Raw genomic sequence first — 20,514 nt, forward strand, 5'->3', positions numbered from 1 at the left:
GACAAGACTACAAGATTTTTCATAGGGCAAAAGCTTCATGACATTGGATTGGGCAATGATTTATTGGATATGAAACCAAAGGCATAGACAACAAAAGAAAACAACAGACAAATTAGATTTCATAAAAATTTTAAATGTATGCATCTAAAGACTGTATCAGAGTAAAAAGGCAACTAACAAGATGGGAGAAAATATTTGCAAATCATATATCTGATCAGGAATTAACATCCAGAATATACAAATAACTCCTAAAACTCAACAACAACAAAAAGCAACCAAGTTCATATATCCAATAAGGAATTAATACCTGGAATATACAGAGAAGTAAAAAAATTCAACAACAAAAAGCAAACAATCCAACTCAAAAATGGACAGAGGACTTAAATAGATTTCTCCAAAGAAGATATATGAATGACCAATAAGCACATGAAAAGATAATTAACATCACTAATAATTAGAAAATGCAAATTAAGACTACAATGAAATAGCAGCTCACACCCAATAGTATGGCTACTATCAAAATAACCAGAAAATAACAAGTGTTTGCAAGGATGTGGAGAAATTGCAACCCTTGTGCACTGCTGGTGGAAATGCAAAATAGTCTAGCCACTGTGGATAACAGTATGGCAGTTACTCAAATAATTAAAAATAAAATTACTATGTGATCCAGCAAATCCACCTCTGGGTATATATTCCAAAGAAAATATGGTCTCAAAGAGATATTTGTACAACCACATAAATAGCTGCATTATTCACAATAGCTAAAATGGGGAAGCAGCCCAAGTGTCCATTATGAACTTATGGATAAGCAAAATATGATATATACATGCAATGGATAATTATTCTACCTTATAACAAAAGGAAAATCTGACATATTTCATGTCAGAATTGGTGAACTTCGAGGACGTTATTCTGTTTGATATAAGCTAGTCACAAAAGGACAAATAAATGTATGATTCCACTTATATGAAGTACCTAGAGTAGTCAGATTCATACAGACAGAAAGTAGAATGGTGGTTGCCAGGGGTTAAAGGTTGGATATAGACTTTCAGGGTTACAAAATAAGTTATAAAGATGGATGGAGGTTATGGCTGTACAGCATTATAAATGTCTTTAATCCCACTGAAGTGTACACTTAAAATGGTTAAGATGGCAAATTTTATGTTGTATGTAACTTATATTAAAATTGTGAGTAAAAAATGACTCAAAAATTTTCTTAATGTGTGACATTTATGAGATTCTAGGTACAACTAATTTAAGGATTATACTTGACCTACATAAACAAATATGGTCAATCTCTCTATATAATTTTTATATAAATGGTCTACATTAAATGCCATTACAATTTCTCAGCATAGTTACATTTTCCATTTCTGGAGGTTTATTAGAAAATCCCGTGCCAAATTTAGGGATACTCATTGGGAAGGTCTGATTTTAAATAGTGGAAAATTTTACACATAAAATACACTTTCAGCAATCTTGGAGACATCTCAAAGAGGTAAGTAATCATTTTTCAGAACTGTTAATAGCTGTTGATTTGGAGAAATATATTATAGTAATATGCCATTAAAGCAAAACAAAACAAAACAAAAGTATCTTTAAAATCAGACATAGAATTAGAAGTCACAAGGGAAGACCATTCAAATTTTAGTTCCTGTTTGCAATTTAGCTGCTTCTCACTTGGGGAACTCTAGATAACATGCCCTAGTGTGAGTAAGAGAACAGACTTATTTATATCACTGAAGTTAATTATAAACCAGGAAAATATAGGAAAAGTCCAACACTGTAACAGTAATGACATAAATCTTGATAGTGCCCACATAATGAGTCATCTTGCTCATGAAATCGCTTTTGTAATAACATTTAGTATTCTTAACATTAACACATTAAGCAAAGGCTAAATTGGTCAGTAACACTAACAGACCACAGATGACTTAAAATATTCCTATTCAATTCAGTAGCAAGAAAACAAATCCAATTTAAAAAACAGGCAAAGGACCTGCATAGATATTTCTCAAAATAAAGCATACAAATGGCCAACAAGCATATGAAAAAAATGCTCACTATCATTAATCATTAGGGAAATTCAATTTTAAACCATAATGAGATATCATTTCATACCTGTTAGAATGGCTATTATTAAAAAGATGAAAGACAACAAGTGTTGGTGAGGATAGAAAAAAGGGGACCCTTGCACACTGTTGGTGGGAGTGTTAATAAGGACAATTATTATGGAAAACAGTATGGAGATTACTCAAAAAATTAAAAATAGAACTACCATATGACCCAGCAATCACACTAGTGGGTGTATATCCACAGAAAATGAAATCAGTATGTGGAAGAGATATCTGCACCCCCATGATTATTCCAGCATTATTCACAATGGCCAAGATAATGGAATTAGCCTAAGTATCCATTAACAGATGAATGGATAAAGGAAATAGGTTATGTATACGCAATGGAATACTACTCAGCCTTAAAAAAGAAGGAAATCCTATCATTTGCAACAACATGGATGAACCTGAAAGATATTACATTAAGTGAAAAAAAACAGGCACAGAAAGACAAATATCACATGATCTCACTTTATGTAGAATATTAAAAAGTCATACTCATAGAAACAAAGTAGAATGGTGGTTACCATGGGCTGCAAGAGAGAGGTTGGGAGATATGGTCAAAGGATCTAAAATTTCATATAGGTAGAAGGGATAAGTTCAAGAGATCAATTTGTACATGATAACTATAGTTAATAACAGTTTATTATATTCTTAAAAATCAAAGGTGAGTACACTCAAGTGTTTTCACCACAAAAATATAAATATGTAAGTTAATGCATATGTACAATTTTATTTGTCAATTAAAAACATGAATGAATTTAATTTAAAAAGAAGGTGGTATTCAGTGGATCATGAGGATATGGAGAAGGGGAAGATGTTGGTTAAAGTTTTGGTTAGAAAGGATGAATAAGTTCTGGAGATCTATTGCACAGCATCATGACTATAGTTAATGATAATGTATATTTGACAATTTCTAAGAAAGTCGATCTGAAATGTTCTCATCACACACACATACACACATTAACTATGTGAGGTGACGGAGATATATATATATAATTTTTTTTTTTTTTGAGACAGAGTCTCGCTCTGTCACCCAGGCTGCAGTGCAATGGCGCGATCTCAGCTCACTGCAACCTCTGCCTCCCAGTTTCATGCCATTCTCCTGCCTCAGCCTCCTGAGTAGCTGGGACTACATGCACCTGCCACCACACCTGGCTAAATTTTTTGTATTTTTAGTAGAGACTGGGTTTCACCATGTTAGCCAGGATGGTCCTGATCTCCTGATCTCGTGATCCCCCTGCCTCAGCCTCCCAAAGTGCTGGGATTACAGGCGTGAGCCACCGCACCTGGCCAGTGATGGATATATTAACTGGCTTAATTGTAGTAATCATTTCATAATGTATACATACATCAAAACATCACAGTGTACTCCAAAAATATACAAAATTTTATTTGTCAATTATTCCTCCAGAAAGCTGGAAATATAGAAGAGAAAAAAATAAACAAATATAATATTCCTAGGGAATAAAACTGCTTCATCAAAATGAGTTGTGTAATTATCAAATAAGAGATGCATTTTCTAAAAAACATTGAGTGTCAAGTGATAGTGATAATTCAATTGAAAAAGATGAAAACAAACTAGCTGAAGCAAATAGGAGACTTACTGGAGGATATTACTGGAAAAGATCAATTGGTGGTAGAGGAAGGCTCCTGTCAGATATTTGTCTGTGTGTGTGTGTTTATTTGAGAGGGAGAAAGAGAAGGAGAGAGAGCCAGGCAGGCAGGCAGGAAGGAAGGAAGGGAGAAGGAAGGGAGGCTGAGAGAGAGAAAGGATGTGTTGAATAGCCAAAGCAATAGCTATAACAAACTTTTACTTATGGAGCAAATATATAATGGAAAATATAATAGAAATCAAATATAAACTGTAAATATATTTGAAATATCTAAATGTATATAAATAACAAAATTAATATAAATGTGGGGTTTTTTTGTTTGTTTTGTTTTGTTTTTTGAGATGGAGTCTCACTCTGTCGCCCAGGCTGGAGTGCAATGGCATGATCTCGGCTCACTGCAACCTCCACCTCCCAGGTTCAAGTGATTCTCCTGCCTCAGCCTCCTGAGTAGCTGGGAATACAGGCACGTGCCACCACACCTGGCTAATTTTTGTATTTTTAGTAGATACAGGGTTTTACCATGTTGCCCAGGCTGGTCTGGAACTTCTGACCTCAGGTGATATGCCTGTCTCAGCCTCCCTAAGTGCTGGGATTACAGGTGTGAGCCACCCCATCTGGCCAATATAAATGTATTTTAAAATACAGTAAAAAATAAAGGTCCACTCCAAACAACAAATAAATGTTGGAACATAATTTAAAGGCTGATATAGTTTGGCTGTGTCCCCACCCATATCTCTTCTTGAATTGTAACTCCCATAATTCCTACATGTAGTGGGAGGGACCCAGTGGGAGGTGATTGAATTATGGGGGCAGGTCTTTCCTGTGCTGTTCTTGTGATAGTGAATGAGTCTCATGAGATCTGATGGTTTTAAAAACGGGATTTTCCCTGCACAGGCTCTCTTTTTGCCTGCTGCTATCCATGTAAGATGTGACTTGCTCCTCCTTGCCCTCAGCCATGACTGTGAGGCCTCCCCAGCCACGCGGAACTGTGAGTCCAATTAAATCTCTTTCTTTTGTAAATTACCCACTCTTGGGTATATCTTTATCAGCAGCATGAAAATGGACTAATACAAAGGCCTGCACTCATGAAATTTTCTAATCAATGGCTTCATTTTGGGAGGGCTGACAGCATTCACATATGTGAGAGTAACCAACCTACTCAGCTGTTTAAAATGAAGGGCAGTTGGTATAATTGGAAACTAGCAAAATTCCACAAAATGATCAATTTTGTCAACAAATTAAATTTCATTTTCTGAATATTTCACTTAACAATTATGTTGCTAGCTTGTTTCTAGTTAACTGCCTCTTGAAGCTGAGAGGAGACATATTCAGACAGCTAATTTCAATCATGAAAATGACAGAAGATGTATGGCCTGTACACTTTGAATACTAAATCATTTTTCTAAGGAATAGATGCAAGGGCACTGCAACATATGTAATGCACTTTGAAACAGATATTTTCCAATCCAACACGTGGCTCTGAGGGAGAGGGCTCTAAGGGATGACTAACTTGTTTCTGTTCTCCCTGAATATAGTCTCTTGGTTTATCATGTCTGATTCCTGAAGGTACAGGCACCATCTGAGCTTTTATGTCCTACCTGTGTAGAGACCCATTTTGTTATGCATGTATGGGAGTGTCTAGAGCACATTAGTTAAGATCATGCTACAACACATACATTTCTCAAATCTTAGTGGCTTAAGTTTATTTCTTATTCTTCTAAAGTCCAGGGTGTTATCCAAATGGTCATTCATGACACAGCCTCCTTCCATTTTTAGGCTTCTGGGTGCTTCATTAGTGCACTCCCCTGAATTCCTTTGCATTAAGTTGGAAGACAGAAAAAAAAGAGAATGGACTATTGGAAGCTGCTTACAGGCTAAAGTTGGAAGTGGCATATGTCATTTCTGCTCATATTTTATTGGCCATAACTCAATCATATTTTGCAAATAACTATTAGGTGAAAAGGCAAACTGGTTTGGTTAACAAAAGCAAGTCTTTCTCAGGTTTGTCAAAGATCAGATAGTTGTAGGTATGCGGCGTTATTTCTGAGGGCTCTGTTCTGTTCCATTGATCTATATCTCTGTTTTGGTACCAGTACCATGCTGTTTTGGTTACTGCAGCCTTGTAGTATAGTTTGAAGTCAGGTAGTGTGATGCCTCCAGCTTTGTTCTTTTGGCTTAGGATTGACTTGGCAATGCGGGCTCTTTTTTGGTTCCATATGAACTTTAAAGTAGTTTTTTCCAATTCTGTGAAGAAAGTCATTGGTAGCTTGATGGAGATGGCATTGAATCTGTAAATTACCTTGGGCAGTATGGCCATTTTCACGATATTGATTCTTCCTACCCATGAGCATGGAATGTTCTTCCATTTGTTTGTATCCTCTTTTATTTCATTGAGCAGTGGTTTGTAGTTCTCCTTGAAGAGGTCCTTCACATCCCTTGTAAGTTGGATTCCTAGGTATTTTATTCTCTTTGAAGCAATTGTGAATGGGAGTTCACTCATGATTTGGCTCTCTGTTTGTCTGTTGTTGGTGTATAAGAATGCTTATGATTTTTGTACATTGATTTTGTATCCTGAGACTTTGCTGAAGTTGCTTATCAGCTTAAGGAGATTTTGGGCTGAGACAATGGGGTTTCCTCAGGGATCTAGAACTGGAAATACCATTTGACCCAGCCATCCCATTACTGGGTATATACCCAAAGGACTATAAATCATGCTGCTATAAAGACACATGCACACATATGTTTATTGCAGCATTATTCACAATAGCAAAGACTTGGAACCAACCCAAATGTCCAACAACGATAGACTGGATTAAGAAAATGTGGCACATATACACCATGGAATACTATGCAGCCATAGAAAATGATGAGTTCATGTCCTTTGTAGGGACATGGATGAAACTGGAAATCATCATTCTCAGTAAACTATCGCAAGAACAAAAAACCAAACACCGCATATTCTCACTCATAGGTGGGAATTGAACAATGAGATCACATGGACACAGGAAGGGGAATATCACGCTCCGGGGACTGTTGGGGGGTGGGGGGAGGGGGGAGGGATAGCATCGGGAGATATACCTAATGCTAGATGACGAGTTAGTGGGTGCAGCACACCAGCATGGCACATGTATACATATGTAACTAACCTGCACATTGTGCACATGTACCCTAAAACTTAAAGTATAATTTTTAAAAAATGCTCTAAAACCACAAATTTACTAAAAAAGTAATATATACAGTTACAACAGGCCCATTTTATGATATGTAAATTATATCACAATAAAGCTTTATGTACCATAAAAAAAAACCAAAACTTTCCATAGTCATACAACTTTACTATATAATCAAATTTCTATAACTTTCCCTTTGAAAACAAAGAACACACAAACTTCATTTGTGTAACTACTTGCACGTTAAGTAACCCAACAGGTCATTTTATTATAGGTATAAAAGAGAAAGTGAGTACCTAGACATAATCGAAAAAGCTCGGTGATACCATTTGGATATTTGTTCCCTCCAAATCTCATGATAAAATGTGACCCCCAGTGTTGGAGATGGGGCTAAGAGAGAGGTGGCCAGTTATGAGGGTGGATGCCTCGTGGATAGTTTAATGCTTTCCCCTCAGTAAAGAGTTCACAGGAGACCTGGTTATTTTTGGCTCCCCATGTGTCCGGAATTGGTGGGTTCTTGGTCTCACTGACTTCAAGAATGAAGCCGCAGACACTTGTGGTGAGTGTCACAGTTCTTAAATGCAGCATGTCCAGAGTTTGTTTCTTCTGATGTTCGGATGTGTTCGGAGTTTCTTCCTTCTGGTGGGTTCGTGTCCTCATTGGCTCAGGAGTGAAGCTACACACCTTCGCGGTGAGTGTTATAGCTCTTAAGGCGGCGCGTCTGGAGTTGTTCTTTCCTCCCGGTAGGTTCGTGGTCTTGCTGGCTTCAGGAGTGAAGCTGCAGACCTTTGCGGTGAGTGTTACAGCTCATAAAGGCAGTGTGGACCCAAAGAGTGAGCAGCAGCAAGATTTATAGCAAAGAGCAAAAGAACAAAGCTTCCACAGTGTGGAAGGGGACCTGAGCGGCTTGCCACTGCTTTTATTCTCTTATCTGGCCCTACCCACATCCTGCTGATTGGTCCATTTTACAGAGCGCCAATTGGTCTGTTTTACAGAGAGCTGATTGGTCCGTTTTGACAGGGAGCTGATTGGTGCATTTACAATCCCTGAGCTAGACGCAAAAGTTCTCCACGTCCCCACTAGATTAGCTAGATACAGAGTGTTGATTGGTATAATTACAAACTCTGAGCTAGACACAGAGTGCTGATTGGTGCATTTACAAACCTCGAGCTAGATACAGAGTGCCGATTGGTGCATTCACAAACCCTGAGCTAGACACAGGGTGCTGATTGGTGCATTCACAATCCCTTAGGTCGACATAAAGGTTCTCCAAGTCCCCACCAGATCAGGTAGATACAGAGTGCTGATTGGCGTATTCACAAACCCTGAGCTAGACAGAGTGCTGATTGGTGCATTTACAAACCTCGAGCTAGATACAGAGTGCCGATTGGTGCATTCACAAACCCTGAGCTAGACACAGGGTGCTGATTGGTGCATTCACAATCCCTTAGGTAGACATAAAGGTTCTCCAAGTCCCCACCAGATCAGCTAGATATAGAGTGCTGATTGGCGTATTCACAAACTCTGAGCCAGACAGAGTGCTGATTGGTGCATTTACAATCCCTTAGCTAGACATAAAGATTTTCCATGTCCCGACCAGACTCAGAAGCCCAGCTGGCTTCACCCAGTGGATCCCGCACCGGGGCCACAGGTGGAGCTGCCTGCCAGTCCCATGCTGTGCGCCCACACTCCTCAGCCCTTGGGCGGTTGATGGGACCGGGCACTGTGGAGCAGGGGGCAGCGCTCGTCAGGGAGGCTCGGGCCATGAAGGAGCCCATGGCGGGGGATTGGGGAGGCTCAGGCATGGTGGGCTGCAGGTCCCGAGCCCTGCCCCATGGGGAGGCAGCTAAGGCCTGGCAAGAAATCGAGCGTGGTGCTGGTGGGCCAGCACTGCTGGGGGACCCGGCAGACCCTCCACAGCTGCTGGCCTGGGTGCTAAGCCCCTCACTGGCCGGGGCCGGTGGGGCCCACTAGCTGCTCCGAGTGCGGGCCCGCTGATCCCATGCCCACCCGGAACTCACGCTGGCCCTCAAGCACCATGAGCAGCCCTGGTTCCCATCTGTGCCTCTCCCTGCACACCTCCCCGCAAGCTGAGGGAGCTGGCTCCAGACTTGGCCAGCCCAGAAAGGGGCTCCCACAGTGGAGCGGCAGTCTGAAGGGCTCCTCAAGCGTGGCCACAGTGGGCGCCAAGGCTGAGGAGGTGCTGAGAGTGAGCAAGGCCTGCAAGGGCTGCCAGCATGCTGTCACCTCTCACCCCTTTGCCTTCTGCCATGATTGTAAGCTTCCTGAGGACTCACCAGAAGGTGATGCTAGCACAACACTTCTTAAACAGCCTGCAGAACCATGAGCCAAATAAACCTCCTTTTCTTTATAAATTATCCAGTCCAGATAGTCCTTTATAATGATGCAAAACAGACTAACATACTGCGCATAAAAAATATTAATGGATCAGTATAATACTATTTTAGTTGTGTTGAATTTTGAGCTGAAGAAGCAGCTGTTCAGTATTTTTACAAACATTTTTGTCAAAGTTATGGAAATCAGCCATCCTTTTCAATCTTTCTAATTTGAAGCAATCACTGTGTTCTGCAGAGTACATTCTCAGAGAATGGTTAAATCATTATCTCCCTTGGGATCTCTGGTTCCAAGCCTTTGAAAAAGGAGAAATCTTCCAGTTTTACAAAAGTTAATTGCCAGTGACTGGTCTACACTGACATGGTTAGGAATGCAAAATGGGACATACCTGGGATCTCCTAACCATCCCAACTTAATCATTATTTTTATTACTTGTTTCCCTGTGAATTCTGTGTTACTAAAGCTGAACTGCTACATCATCGCTTTTATTTTATAAATTGTTAAATTTCCCTATTATCAATAATGTCATTTTTAGTTCCATTAGCTGAGTTTTCTTTGCCTCAACATGTTCCAGCTTCAGAATTATTTGCTCTTTTTTCACAGAGGAAATGTCTTTTGAAAGCTCCACTGACTCCAAGCAGATTTCTTCCAACAATTTCTTGCTTCTTGTGGTAAGTTTGTTTCAGAGAACATGAATATTCTAAGACCCTCTATCCTATTCATATTTTAATAATATATAATTTTTTCATAGTCTTTTGTATTGTTTGATTCTATTTATATTTTTACTCATCTTTCCAAAGAGATACATATGTGTGTGTATATATACATATATATAAAATGCCTTTTCTATTTTACTATTTTATTTTTTTGCTTATCTCTTCTGTAGTTCTCTTAAAATTATTAATTTAATATTACAGAAAGGCTGTCATTTTAAAAACAAGATCATTTACTCTTCCAAAAATATCAAAATAATTATGCTTCCCATGCAGTGTTCACATATTGAATTCTCAACTTTGTTTTTAGGTGACAAGAAGTTTATATTATTTTGTTATAATAGTAGAATGAAAATTTATGCATTTTTACTAGTTCTGGTTTAGAATATGTTAATCCATAAGAAGATTATAGACATAAGAATTATTCTACTGAATAATTAAAACATTGTCTTAAAACTTGACTGGCAATTCTCTCCCACATTCTGAATTTTCATTTTTCTATTCTTTATTCATGAACAAGTTTTGCATATTACATAATATATTATAGAGGAAAAGAATTAAAAATACGAAAGTAAAAATCATCCCATACGGTTTTATTTTTTTTCTTTTTTTAAAAAAAGAATACATGCAAGGGTGTTGCAACATATGTAATGCACTTCAAATACTCCTGGTTGTCTGAGTTTTCTGCAACCAGAACTATATTTTGCATGGTTTATATGACGTATAAAAAGGTAATTTCCAAAAGAAATACTATAGGGATGATAGGAACCTTGGGGATCGTGTAGCTAGAGCTTAACTACATCACATAAATACCTATAGAAAAATACAGGTTTCAGGACCTATTTCAGAATACAGGCAGTACTAGGTGGAGAGTTGTTAGATGTTGGAAAATTGTGTTATTCTACCACCTCACTTGGTGATTGCAAAGCGTCTTCTATGTTTGACATCTACAGATCTAGTACATCAACTGCTTCATTTTGGAGCCATAGAACAAAGAACTAGGTGATTAACTAGTTAGTTTAGGGTTATGTAACTAGGAGATGAGCTCAAAGTCTCCTCTCCATCAACCACCAGTTCTGTGCTGTTTTCCCAATTCAATTCAATTCAAATCATCCAATTCAATGGAAGAGCAAGTATTTATTGGCCATTTTGGGGGGTTTTATTGCTCCAATCTTGAATGATTAATTTTAGGCACATTAATGGAGATATTTTAGATACACTTTTCTTAAATCAGAACACATTGAAAATTTCAGGAGTACTTGAATCTTTTAGAATTATGTTAGTTTTAGATTGCTTGCATAAATCCACTTTCATCATTGAAGTTTCCATAGCTTTTGTTAAAATTTCAAAGAGGATATGCTCCTCTAGAAACATTAAATACTATTGATAAATCCTTATCTCCAACTAATTTGTTTTACAAGACCATGTTAGAAGTAGAGCATTAATGCCAAAAGTTTTGGGACATGATATTTAAATTTACCCATCTTCCTCAAATATGTAGGATATTGAAGATAATTCAGTATATTGCCACAATTTAATCATTTTTTCTTTTCTTTCCTATTTGCACATAAAAGTTATACAAAGTAAAACATATTGAATATTCCTTTTATGATTTTTATTTTCTACTTTTAGCATTTCAGAGAAATAAAGAGTAAGAAAAAAGTCAAGGGAATAACACATATGCATAATAACATTATTCACTTTGTTTCAGCATGCCTAGTATTTGGAAAGTAATTGCATTCTCTGGTTAGAGAATGAGACTCTAAAGTAAAAAAGAAAGGCTTTTCATCAGATGTCTTTATTCAGCATTATATTTTATATGGATGCATCAGTAGTATACGCTTAGAAAGAATGCAATGAATATATATACATACTGCTTTTGTCACAGGAAACATTTTCTGAAAAAAACAAATATCATATAAGAACGTATTTTTTATCTCTAGATGTTAGAAGAGCAATTATGTTCCTGTGAGCAGCTGATGGAGGACATTATCAACATGGAAGTACTTCTTTGTGAGAGAACTGTCAGCTTACGTTTATATTAATAGATATTACCTTTGGACTATATCTGTGGGAAAAGAAAAGCTATTTCAGTAAGTGGTATCTCTATTTTACTTCTCCACCTAAGTCAAAATATTCTTTCAGATGGCTTCTCTAGTTAAATTACTTCTAATAAAAAATATATAAAATTTCACAAAATATTCTTTTTTTCTAACCAAATTAACTAAATCTCATTGATATCAAGTAGTTCATATTATGTCATAATTCTGGCTTCTGTATTTATTGTCCTTTTGACTCTGCTGAAGATTTGAGTACTTAAAGGCATATATAGAAGTATATATTCTGCAATTGTTTAGACATTACATCATGATAATAGTGAGTCTAATAAGATAAAATGTTACTGACAGAGCAAAAAAGAAATAGAAATCAAATAACCTGTTAAAACTTTCACAATATAATTTAATACACTATTTTCTCCACTGACAAGTATTTTGAGAATAAAAATCTTTTATAACAAATTTAGTTATAAAATAAACTTGTAACACATTAGAGGCTCTACTAGATATTATCTTAGCAGAAATACCTTTTTTTTCACTAAGCTTCAGGTACGTGAGACTACCTATATGAAAATATTTTATGTTGATGTCCATTATGACTAGGAAAAGTTGAAGAAAATGTGGCTTGACCCAAGGGCAAACCTGTGAATTGCACAGAATTTTTTCTGGCTGTATCACTTTTACTACATGACATGTTTTTTTTTTTTTTTTTTTTATTCAGATGGTTACTCTTCCCCATTTTCAATCATCCAATACTCTTCTATTATCTAGCTTGTTCTTTCTTCATGCAAACATAATTAGAGCTGATAACAGCTATTTGAACATGTTAACTCACTCATTTTCTTTAGAGTTGATGTAGTAGCTCAGCCAAGCATTAAACTTATCTCTAATTGTAGAAAAAAATTGTTTTTAATTAAAGTTAATTAAAGTAGGGAGACTCCAAATGATATTATATTTACTGAAATGCAGAATAATTCTGAATGCAACTCTGGTAGCTTTTTGAGGGTCTTCAGTGGTAATAATATGAGAGTGTAGAAACAGAAAAGATAGAATTGGGTCTTTGTGTCCATCTGTAATGATAAAGTTAGACAGGGGGCTAGTCTGGCTTTGCCTGCTGAAGGCTTATTTAACAGAGGGCTTCGAATGGAAGTGAGCATGCCTGGAATACTAAAGCATTTCTAAGGGCTTATTTTTGTGTGACACCATGTAAAAATAGTTAAATAATGAAACATACAACCATAACATATTCTTAGTTTCTAATGTGACAATGGTAATTCTCAAAAAATAAATCTGCAAGTAAGTTTAATAAATATATTTCCTTAAAAGGGTGTGTGCTTTTTATAGAATTATGAGTAAATAGTTACATGGCAGGATACCTCATGTCTAGGAGATATTCTTTCTTAATTGTAACTATTCATTGAAGATATAGGATTTCATAAATTGAGAGATGAAAGGAAAGGAGCTTGACAAACTGGTAAAGAAATTCAGACATGGCAAAGAATAACTTGTTGCAGTCCATGCAACAAATAAAATCTATAGAATTTATTTCGGCTTAAACCTATTTAACTGAATGGAAAACTATACAGACAACCAGGTTTTGAAGGGCCAGAAATTTGGTGAGAATAGTGAGGCAGGTGTAATACTGAAGTGAGCCTTACATTTCCCTTGAGGAATCTTTTAGTTTCTAAATAGCACAAGGCCAAAAGACCAAGAAGACAGCCACAAGGCGGATAAAAACCTAAGCTGAGACTTTGGCCTTATCGGGATCTCTAAAGATAAAACTTGTAGTTTAATAAGGCAGGATGTCAAGAAACTAAATTACAAAGAAAAAGGAAGAAGAATAAGGGAATTCTGGCATCGTGTCATGTTCCTCCTTAAGACATTTGCTAAATTTTATCTGGTATAGGGTTATCAGGATATCAAATGAAATCAAGAGTAGCAGCTAAAGATATAGGCAGCAAAACGGGGCATTTGGCAGTTTCCCAGGATGGAAGAAGAAAAGATTGGAGAAGGGACTCTAGTTAATATCCCTGACTTCCTATTATTAGAATAAGAGAAGGTTATACTCTAAAAATATGGGTAATAAGAATTACATCAACTCTTAACAAAAATGTGAAACTCAGTTCTGGACAGGCACAATCCCACACTGGAAAAGTAGGTCTGCCCCATATTTAAGGTACCTGAGAAAAATCTAAAGGAAATCCTCCCTGAAGGAAGAAAATATGAGACAAAACATCAAATTATATCTATAATTTTTCATGAGCAATATTCTACATTTGATCAAACTTACTAGGCATGTCAGGAGATATAATCAAAAAACAGAAAGCTAAAACATAAGCAGAACCAAAGGTGAATTAGAGTTGGAGATATCTATCACAGATTTTAAAATAATAAAGAATAAAATGCTTAACAAAATTGTTGGCAAGATCAAGAATCTCACTATGTAACTGGAATTTACAAATAATAACCCAAGGAAATTACAGAACTGAAAATGTTAACATTTAAATTAAGAATGCAATAGATGTGTTTAAACAGCTAAAGAGAGGATTTTTGAACTAAGGAGAGATTATTATAAAATATACAGACTGAAGTTCAAAAAGAAAAGAGAATCTATAATATACAAAAGAGCATACAAGACACATGAGACACAATTTAATATCTGTAATTGCATTTGTATAAGAGAAGAGAGAAATGTTAAAGAAGCAATATTTGAAAAGATAATAGATGAGAAACTTTCAGAGCCAATAGAAAGACATCAATCCACACAATCCAGAGTATTAACAAACACCAAGGAGAATTGGGGCAGAAGGTAGGAAAATCTAAGAGCATTAGAGTAAAACTGACTTTTTTTTAACACATAAAAAAGTTGTAAAAGCAGTCAGATAAATAAAAGGCATTATCTTCAAAGGAAAGACACTTCATTAGAAACTATGGAGGGCAGAAAACAATAGAATGACATTTTGTAAATGCTCAAAGAAAATATGCCAACCTGAACTTCTTTATTCAGCAAAAATATCCTTCAAAAAGGGAAATGAAATAAAGACGTTTTCAGACAAACAACTGAGAAAACTCATCAACAGCAAACCTGTGCAAACATACATATTCAAAGGAGTTCATTAGACAGAAGACTAATAATCTAAGGAGAAGCACAGAAATGAAAGAAGGAAAGAAGAACAATGAAAGAGTTAAATATGTGGGTAAATCAAAATAAAAATAACTTAAGTAGGCCGGGTGCAGTGGCTCACACCTGTAATCCCAGCACTTTGGGAGGCTGAGGCGGGAGGATCATGAGGTCAGGAGATCGAGACCATCCTGGCTAACATGGTGAAACCCCGTCTCTACTAAAAATACAAAAATTAGCAAAATTAGCCAGGGATGGTAGCGAGTGCCTGTGGTCCCAGCTACTCAGGAGGCTGAGGCAAGAGAATGGCGTGAACCCAGGAGGTAGAGCTTGCAGTGAGTGAAGATCGCGCCACTGCACTCCAGCCTGGGTGACAGAGCAAGACTCCATCTCAAATAATAATAATAACTTAAGTAATGATGACAATAATCTATTGTGGAGTCAACAGATATAAAATTGAAAATGATAAAAATAATAAGTTGAGGCTGTGGTTTTAAATTAAATAAAATCATTTAAAAATCTTTGCCTTGTAAAGAATGTACTACATATTGATAACTAATAAAGATTATAAGTAAAGTCAATGGACTATTTCTCTTTGCCATAACAAGATATATAATAGAAGCAAAAGCATAATTTGTGAGACGAAATTAAAATTGACATTATTGTACACATTGTTTTTCTATACAATCTACTGATGAATTAACTGTTCTAAATTATGAATGTTCTAGACCAGCACTGTCTAATAGAACTATAATTTGAGCCACAAAAGTAGTTTTATTTTTCTAACGACCACATAAGAAGTAAAAATAAACAAAAATAATCTTAATAGTATATTTTATTTTATCCAGTAAACCTTAAATATTATCATTTTGGCATGTAATAAATACACAATATTATTAATGAGATATTTTACACTTTTTTGTAAAACTGTCTTCAAAATCTGGTATTCATTTTAGACTTACAGCACATTGCAGTTTGCAATAGCCATATTCCAAGTGCCAAATAGTCACATGTGGCTAGTGGCTACCATCATGGACAGCAATAGTCTATGGCATGAATAAACTGATGGCATCTATATGAATTTGATCTACTACTCTAATAAGCAGGTTAATGATATATCAGATATTAAATTTTATATTTTATTACTTTAGCAAATAATTTTCTGTTTAGAATCTAGTTCCCCAGGAATTAATATAATCTCAGTAGTTTCCTCCTGAAATACAAAGCCAATTAATGGTGTGGATACTGAAAAGAAAAGGAATCTTTTTCTGGGAAATAATAACATCCAATTTTTCAAATCCAGTCTTATCTTACAAAAACCTTGAAGTCTAAGCCACTGTTACAGTCCTTATTATATATTCAGTGTATAACCCATAGTTCAATATATATTAACTTTTCATATAAACATGCCAACTTTTAATTCAAAACTGCTTGATAATGCAATTTAACTAAAAAAGTCTACATGCTAAAATAAGATACAATCCTACAACAACTGACTAAAGCATAACATTACAGAAATTTATTTGTATTAAAAAGATAGGTTAATTAAAAGCAACTCACCTGATTAAGGTAACTATTTTATCTTGTTATTAAAGGCAAATGAAAAACAGACTTTATAAAAATGTAAGGATCATGTACTGGCTATTCTTGACCAGATTAGAACTTATCTCTAGAGGAACACAGATAGTCTTCTATTATAATCTGTTAATTACACCTTGGAGCCATAAACACAACCAGTTTCTAGAAGAGCAATACAAATATATTGCTTTGAGGACAGAAAAATATATTCTGACCAACGGATTGTGTATGGCAGTTAATTTATGGATTATAAAAATGTAGTAACCATATAACTTAGGGAGGACAGGTATACTCACTGATATGGTTTGGCTCTGTGTTCTCACCCAAATCTCATCTCATATTGCAATTCCCATGTATCAAGGGAGGGACCTGGTGGGAGGTGATTGGATGATGGGTACGGTTTCCCCTGTGCTGTTCTCATGACAGTGACTAAGTTCTTATGAGATCTGATGGTTTTATAAGTGTTGGCAGTACCTCTTCCCTCTGTCTTTTCTGCCATATTGTGAAGAAGGTACTGGCTTCTCCTTTGCCTTCCACCATGATTGTAAGTTTCCCAAGGCCTCCCCAGCCATGCTGAACTGTGAATCAGTTAAACCTCTTTCCTTTATAAATTACCCAGTCTCGGGTATTTCTTCATAGCAGCATGAGACTGGGCAGGAAATTGGTACAAGAAGTGGGGTACTGCTATAAAGATAACATGAAAATGTGGAAGCAACATTGGAACTGGGTAACAGGCAGAGGTTGGAGCAGTTTGGAGGTCTCAGAAGAAGACAGGAAGATGAGGAAAAGTTTGGAACTTCCTAGAGACTTGTTAAATGGTTTTGACCAAAATGCTGATAGTGATGTGGACAATGAAGTTTAGGCTGAAGTGGTCTCATATGGAGACGAGGAACTTACTGCGAACTGGAGTAAAGATTACTCTTGCTATGCTTTAGCAAAGTGACTGGCAGAATTTTGCTCCTGCCCTGGAAATCTGTGGAGCATTGAACTTGAGAGAGATGATCTGAAATTGGAACTTACATTTAAAAGGGACGTGGAGCATAAATGTTTGAAAAATTTGCAGCCTTACCATGTAGTAGAAAAGAAAAATCTATTTTCTGGGGAGAAATTCAAGCCATCTGCAGAAATTTGCATAAGTAATAAGGAGCCAAATGTTAACTGCCAAGAAAATTGGCAAAATGTCTCCATGGCATGTCAGAGACCTTAGTGGCAGACCCTCCCATCACAGGCCTAGAGGCCTAGGAGGGAAAAATTGTTCTGTGGGCTGGAACCAGGTCTTCCACTGCTCTGTGCAGCCTCAGTATATGGTGTCCTGTGACCCAGATGCTTCAGCTCCAGCCTTGGCTAAAACGGGCAAGGTGTGGTTCAAACTGTTGCTTCAGAGGGTGCAAGCTCCAAGATTTGGTGGTTTACATGTAGTGTTGGGCCTGAGGGTGCATACAAGTCAGGAATTTCAGTTTGGGAACCTCTGCCTAGATTTCAGAGGATGTATGGAAATGCCTGGATGTCCAGGCAGAAGTCTTTCGCAGGGTCAGAGCCCTTTTAGAGAATCTCTGCTAGAGCAGTGTGGAAGGGAAATGTGGGGTTGGAGCCCCCTCACAGAGTCCCCACTGGTGCATCTCCTAGTGGAGCTGTGAGAAAAAAGCCACCCTTATCCAGACCCAAGAATAGTAGGTCTACTGACAGCTTGCACCCTGCAGCTGGGAAAGCTGCAGGCACTCAACACCAGCCAGTGAAAGAATTGCCCAAGGCTGTGGGAGCCCCCTCCCCATTTCATCAGCATGCCCTGGATGTGAGACATGGAGTCAAAGGAGATTATTTTGGAACTTTAGGATTTAATCTCTGCCCTGTTGGCTTTCAGACTCGCATGGGGCTTATAGCCCCTTGGTTTTGGCCAATTTCTCCCATTTGAAATGGGAGCATTTATCCAGTGCCTGTCCCCATATTGTATCTTGGAAGTAACTAACTTGCTTTTGATTTCACAAGCTCATAGGTGGAAGGGAATTACCTTGTCTCAAATGAGACTTTGGACTATGGGCTTTTGAGCTAATGCTGAAGTAAGTGTTTGGGGGACTGTTGGGAAGGCATAATTTGTTCTGAAATGTAAAAAGGACATAAGATTTGGGAGGGTCCAGGGACAGAATGATATGGTTTGGCTCTGTGTCCCCACCGAAATCTCATCTGAAATTGTAATCCCCACATGTCAAAGGAGGGACCTGATGGGAGGTAATTGGATCATGGGGGTGTTTTCCCCCATGCTGTTCTCATGATAGTGACTGTGTTCTCATGACATCTGATGATTTCATAAGTGTTTGGCAGTTCCTCTTCCCTCTCTCTTTTCTCCCACCTTGTGAAGAAGGTACTTGCTTCTCATATGCCTTCCACCATGATTGGAAGTTTCCTGAGACCTCCCCAGTCATGTGAAACTGAGTCAATTAAACCTCTTTCCTTTATAAATTACCCAGTCTTGTGTATTTCTTTATATCCGTGTGAGAACGAACTGATACACTCACCATTTAGTAGATTATATTTTGCCTCCTTGGTGTTTTTGTTTGGCTTTTTGTTCTAGAGTAGGAGTGATTTCTCTATCAATCAAGAAAGAATTTGGCAGAGTTACATTAAATGTTCTCTTCAGAACAGTATGCCTTAAAAATGGACTGAGCTGTGGATATTAAAAAAAAAGAATAGCATATTTTAATTGTATCATTTATAAACTTTGAAATATTATTTTACATTAATTAATAATGAACTCATTAACATAAACTAACTTACCAGTGCCATTTATTGATATCTTACATGTTCGGATTCCTAGGGCTAACATATATAAATATAATTTAAACTATACAAAAGTAAAAAATAAAATAAAATATATAAAAGTTACAAGTCATGAACTTAATGCATATTAAATATTCTTCTAAAAGTCATATATATTTGGTAGAGGCAAAAACCTTTGATGAAATCTAAAATTTCTTTTAAAAAAAGCAATATGTACATTTTTGCATGTATTAATATCAAATAATTTTTGTTCCCAAAATAAATTTTGCTTCCAATGAAAGCAGATATTGACTTTCCAGATGTGCCTTCTCTCAGCATTTATCCTTTCAACAAATGTTTGTTAAATGCATATTATCTGCCTATTTTCCTACTATTAACAGGCAGTAACAAGATAAAGTCAATTTCCATTCACCATTCAACATACCAATGAAAACATCAAGAAAGACAAAAATTCAAAGGAACTTTTAAAAGTAAAACAAACTCTGATTTCCATTGCTGTGAGGAATGTCCAACAAATTTTTTGCAAAAAGGAGCTGATTAAAGAACGAAATTAATGGAAGTCACTCAATCAATATTCACTTGAGTGCCTCCTATGTGATATGTATTAGTCCTAACATAGCTATATCAATGATCCTCTTTTTTTATCTTCCCCTCCACAAGAATGCCATATAATAGGATAGATTAAAAAGTTAGAAATTGAGATGCATAGTTAGTAAGTACAAGTTGAGAATACTGCATTCTTAGATTTATAGTTTTTCATTGACTGTCTTCATGTAATAGAATGAGAGTTACAGGTTTAAAGTCAGCTTCATGTAGAAAGATAATTCATATATCTCAGTAGAAATTTGGACTCGGACATTTTCAATGTCTGTGGACTTCGAAATGTTACCTCCCCTTTCTGAACTTAGGTTTCCTCACTTTTCAAATGGAGTCAAAGCAATCTACTTTATATAGGCTTAGGGGTTATAATAATTGAGTTAAAGTATGGAAAGCAGTCCTTTATCTTGAAAGGCAA

General features: G+C 36.6%; 1 protein-coding gene and 1 long non-coding RNA gene across 7 annotated transcripts in view; one reads left to right on the forward strand and one right to left on the reverse strand.

Annotated features, from left to right (window-relative positions):
- The window catches only part of LOC129143749 (uncharacterized), a 76,484-nt gene extending 64,485 nt beyond the window's left edge, over positions 1 to 11,999 (forward strand). The window contains exons 2-3 of the long non-coding RNA XR_008547568.2: positions 9,859 to 9,926; positions 11,912 to 11,999. This is a non-coding gene — a long non-coding RNA (uncharacterized LOC129143749). The remainder of the gene's footprint in view (positions 1 to 9,858; positions 9,927 to 11,911) is intronic.
- The window catches only part of STPG2 (sperm tail PG-rich repeat containing 2), a 711,650-nt gene continuing 702,699 nt past the window's right edge, over positions 11,564 to 20,514 (reverse strand). For 5 of the 6 annotated variants that reach the window (XM_016951896.4, XM_016951895.4, XM_054683206.2 and 2 more), the window contains 2 exons: positions 19,238 to 19,386; positions 11,748 to 12,036 (listed from right to left, as the gene is read on the reverse strand). In XM_016951896.4, the coding sequence (XP_016807385.1) occupies positions 19,249 to 19,386 (138 nt within the window). In that variant the 3' untranslated portion in view covers positions 11,748 to 12,036; positions 19,238 to 19,248. Of the gene's footprint in view, positions 12,037 to 19,237; positions 19,387 to 20,514 lie in introns of all 6 variants that reach the window. The other variant, XM_054683204.2, reaches the window with a different exon arrangement.

The sequence above is a fragment of the Pan troglodytes genome, chromosome 3, assembly GCF_028858775.2.
Source record: "Pan troglodytes isolate AG18354 chromosome 3, NHGRI_mPanTro3-v2.0_pri, whole genome shotgun sequence".
In the NCBI taxonomy this organism is placed as follows: Eukaryota; Metazoa; Chordata; class Mammalia; order Primates; family Hominidae; genus Pan; species Pan troglodytes.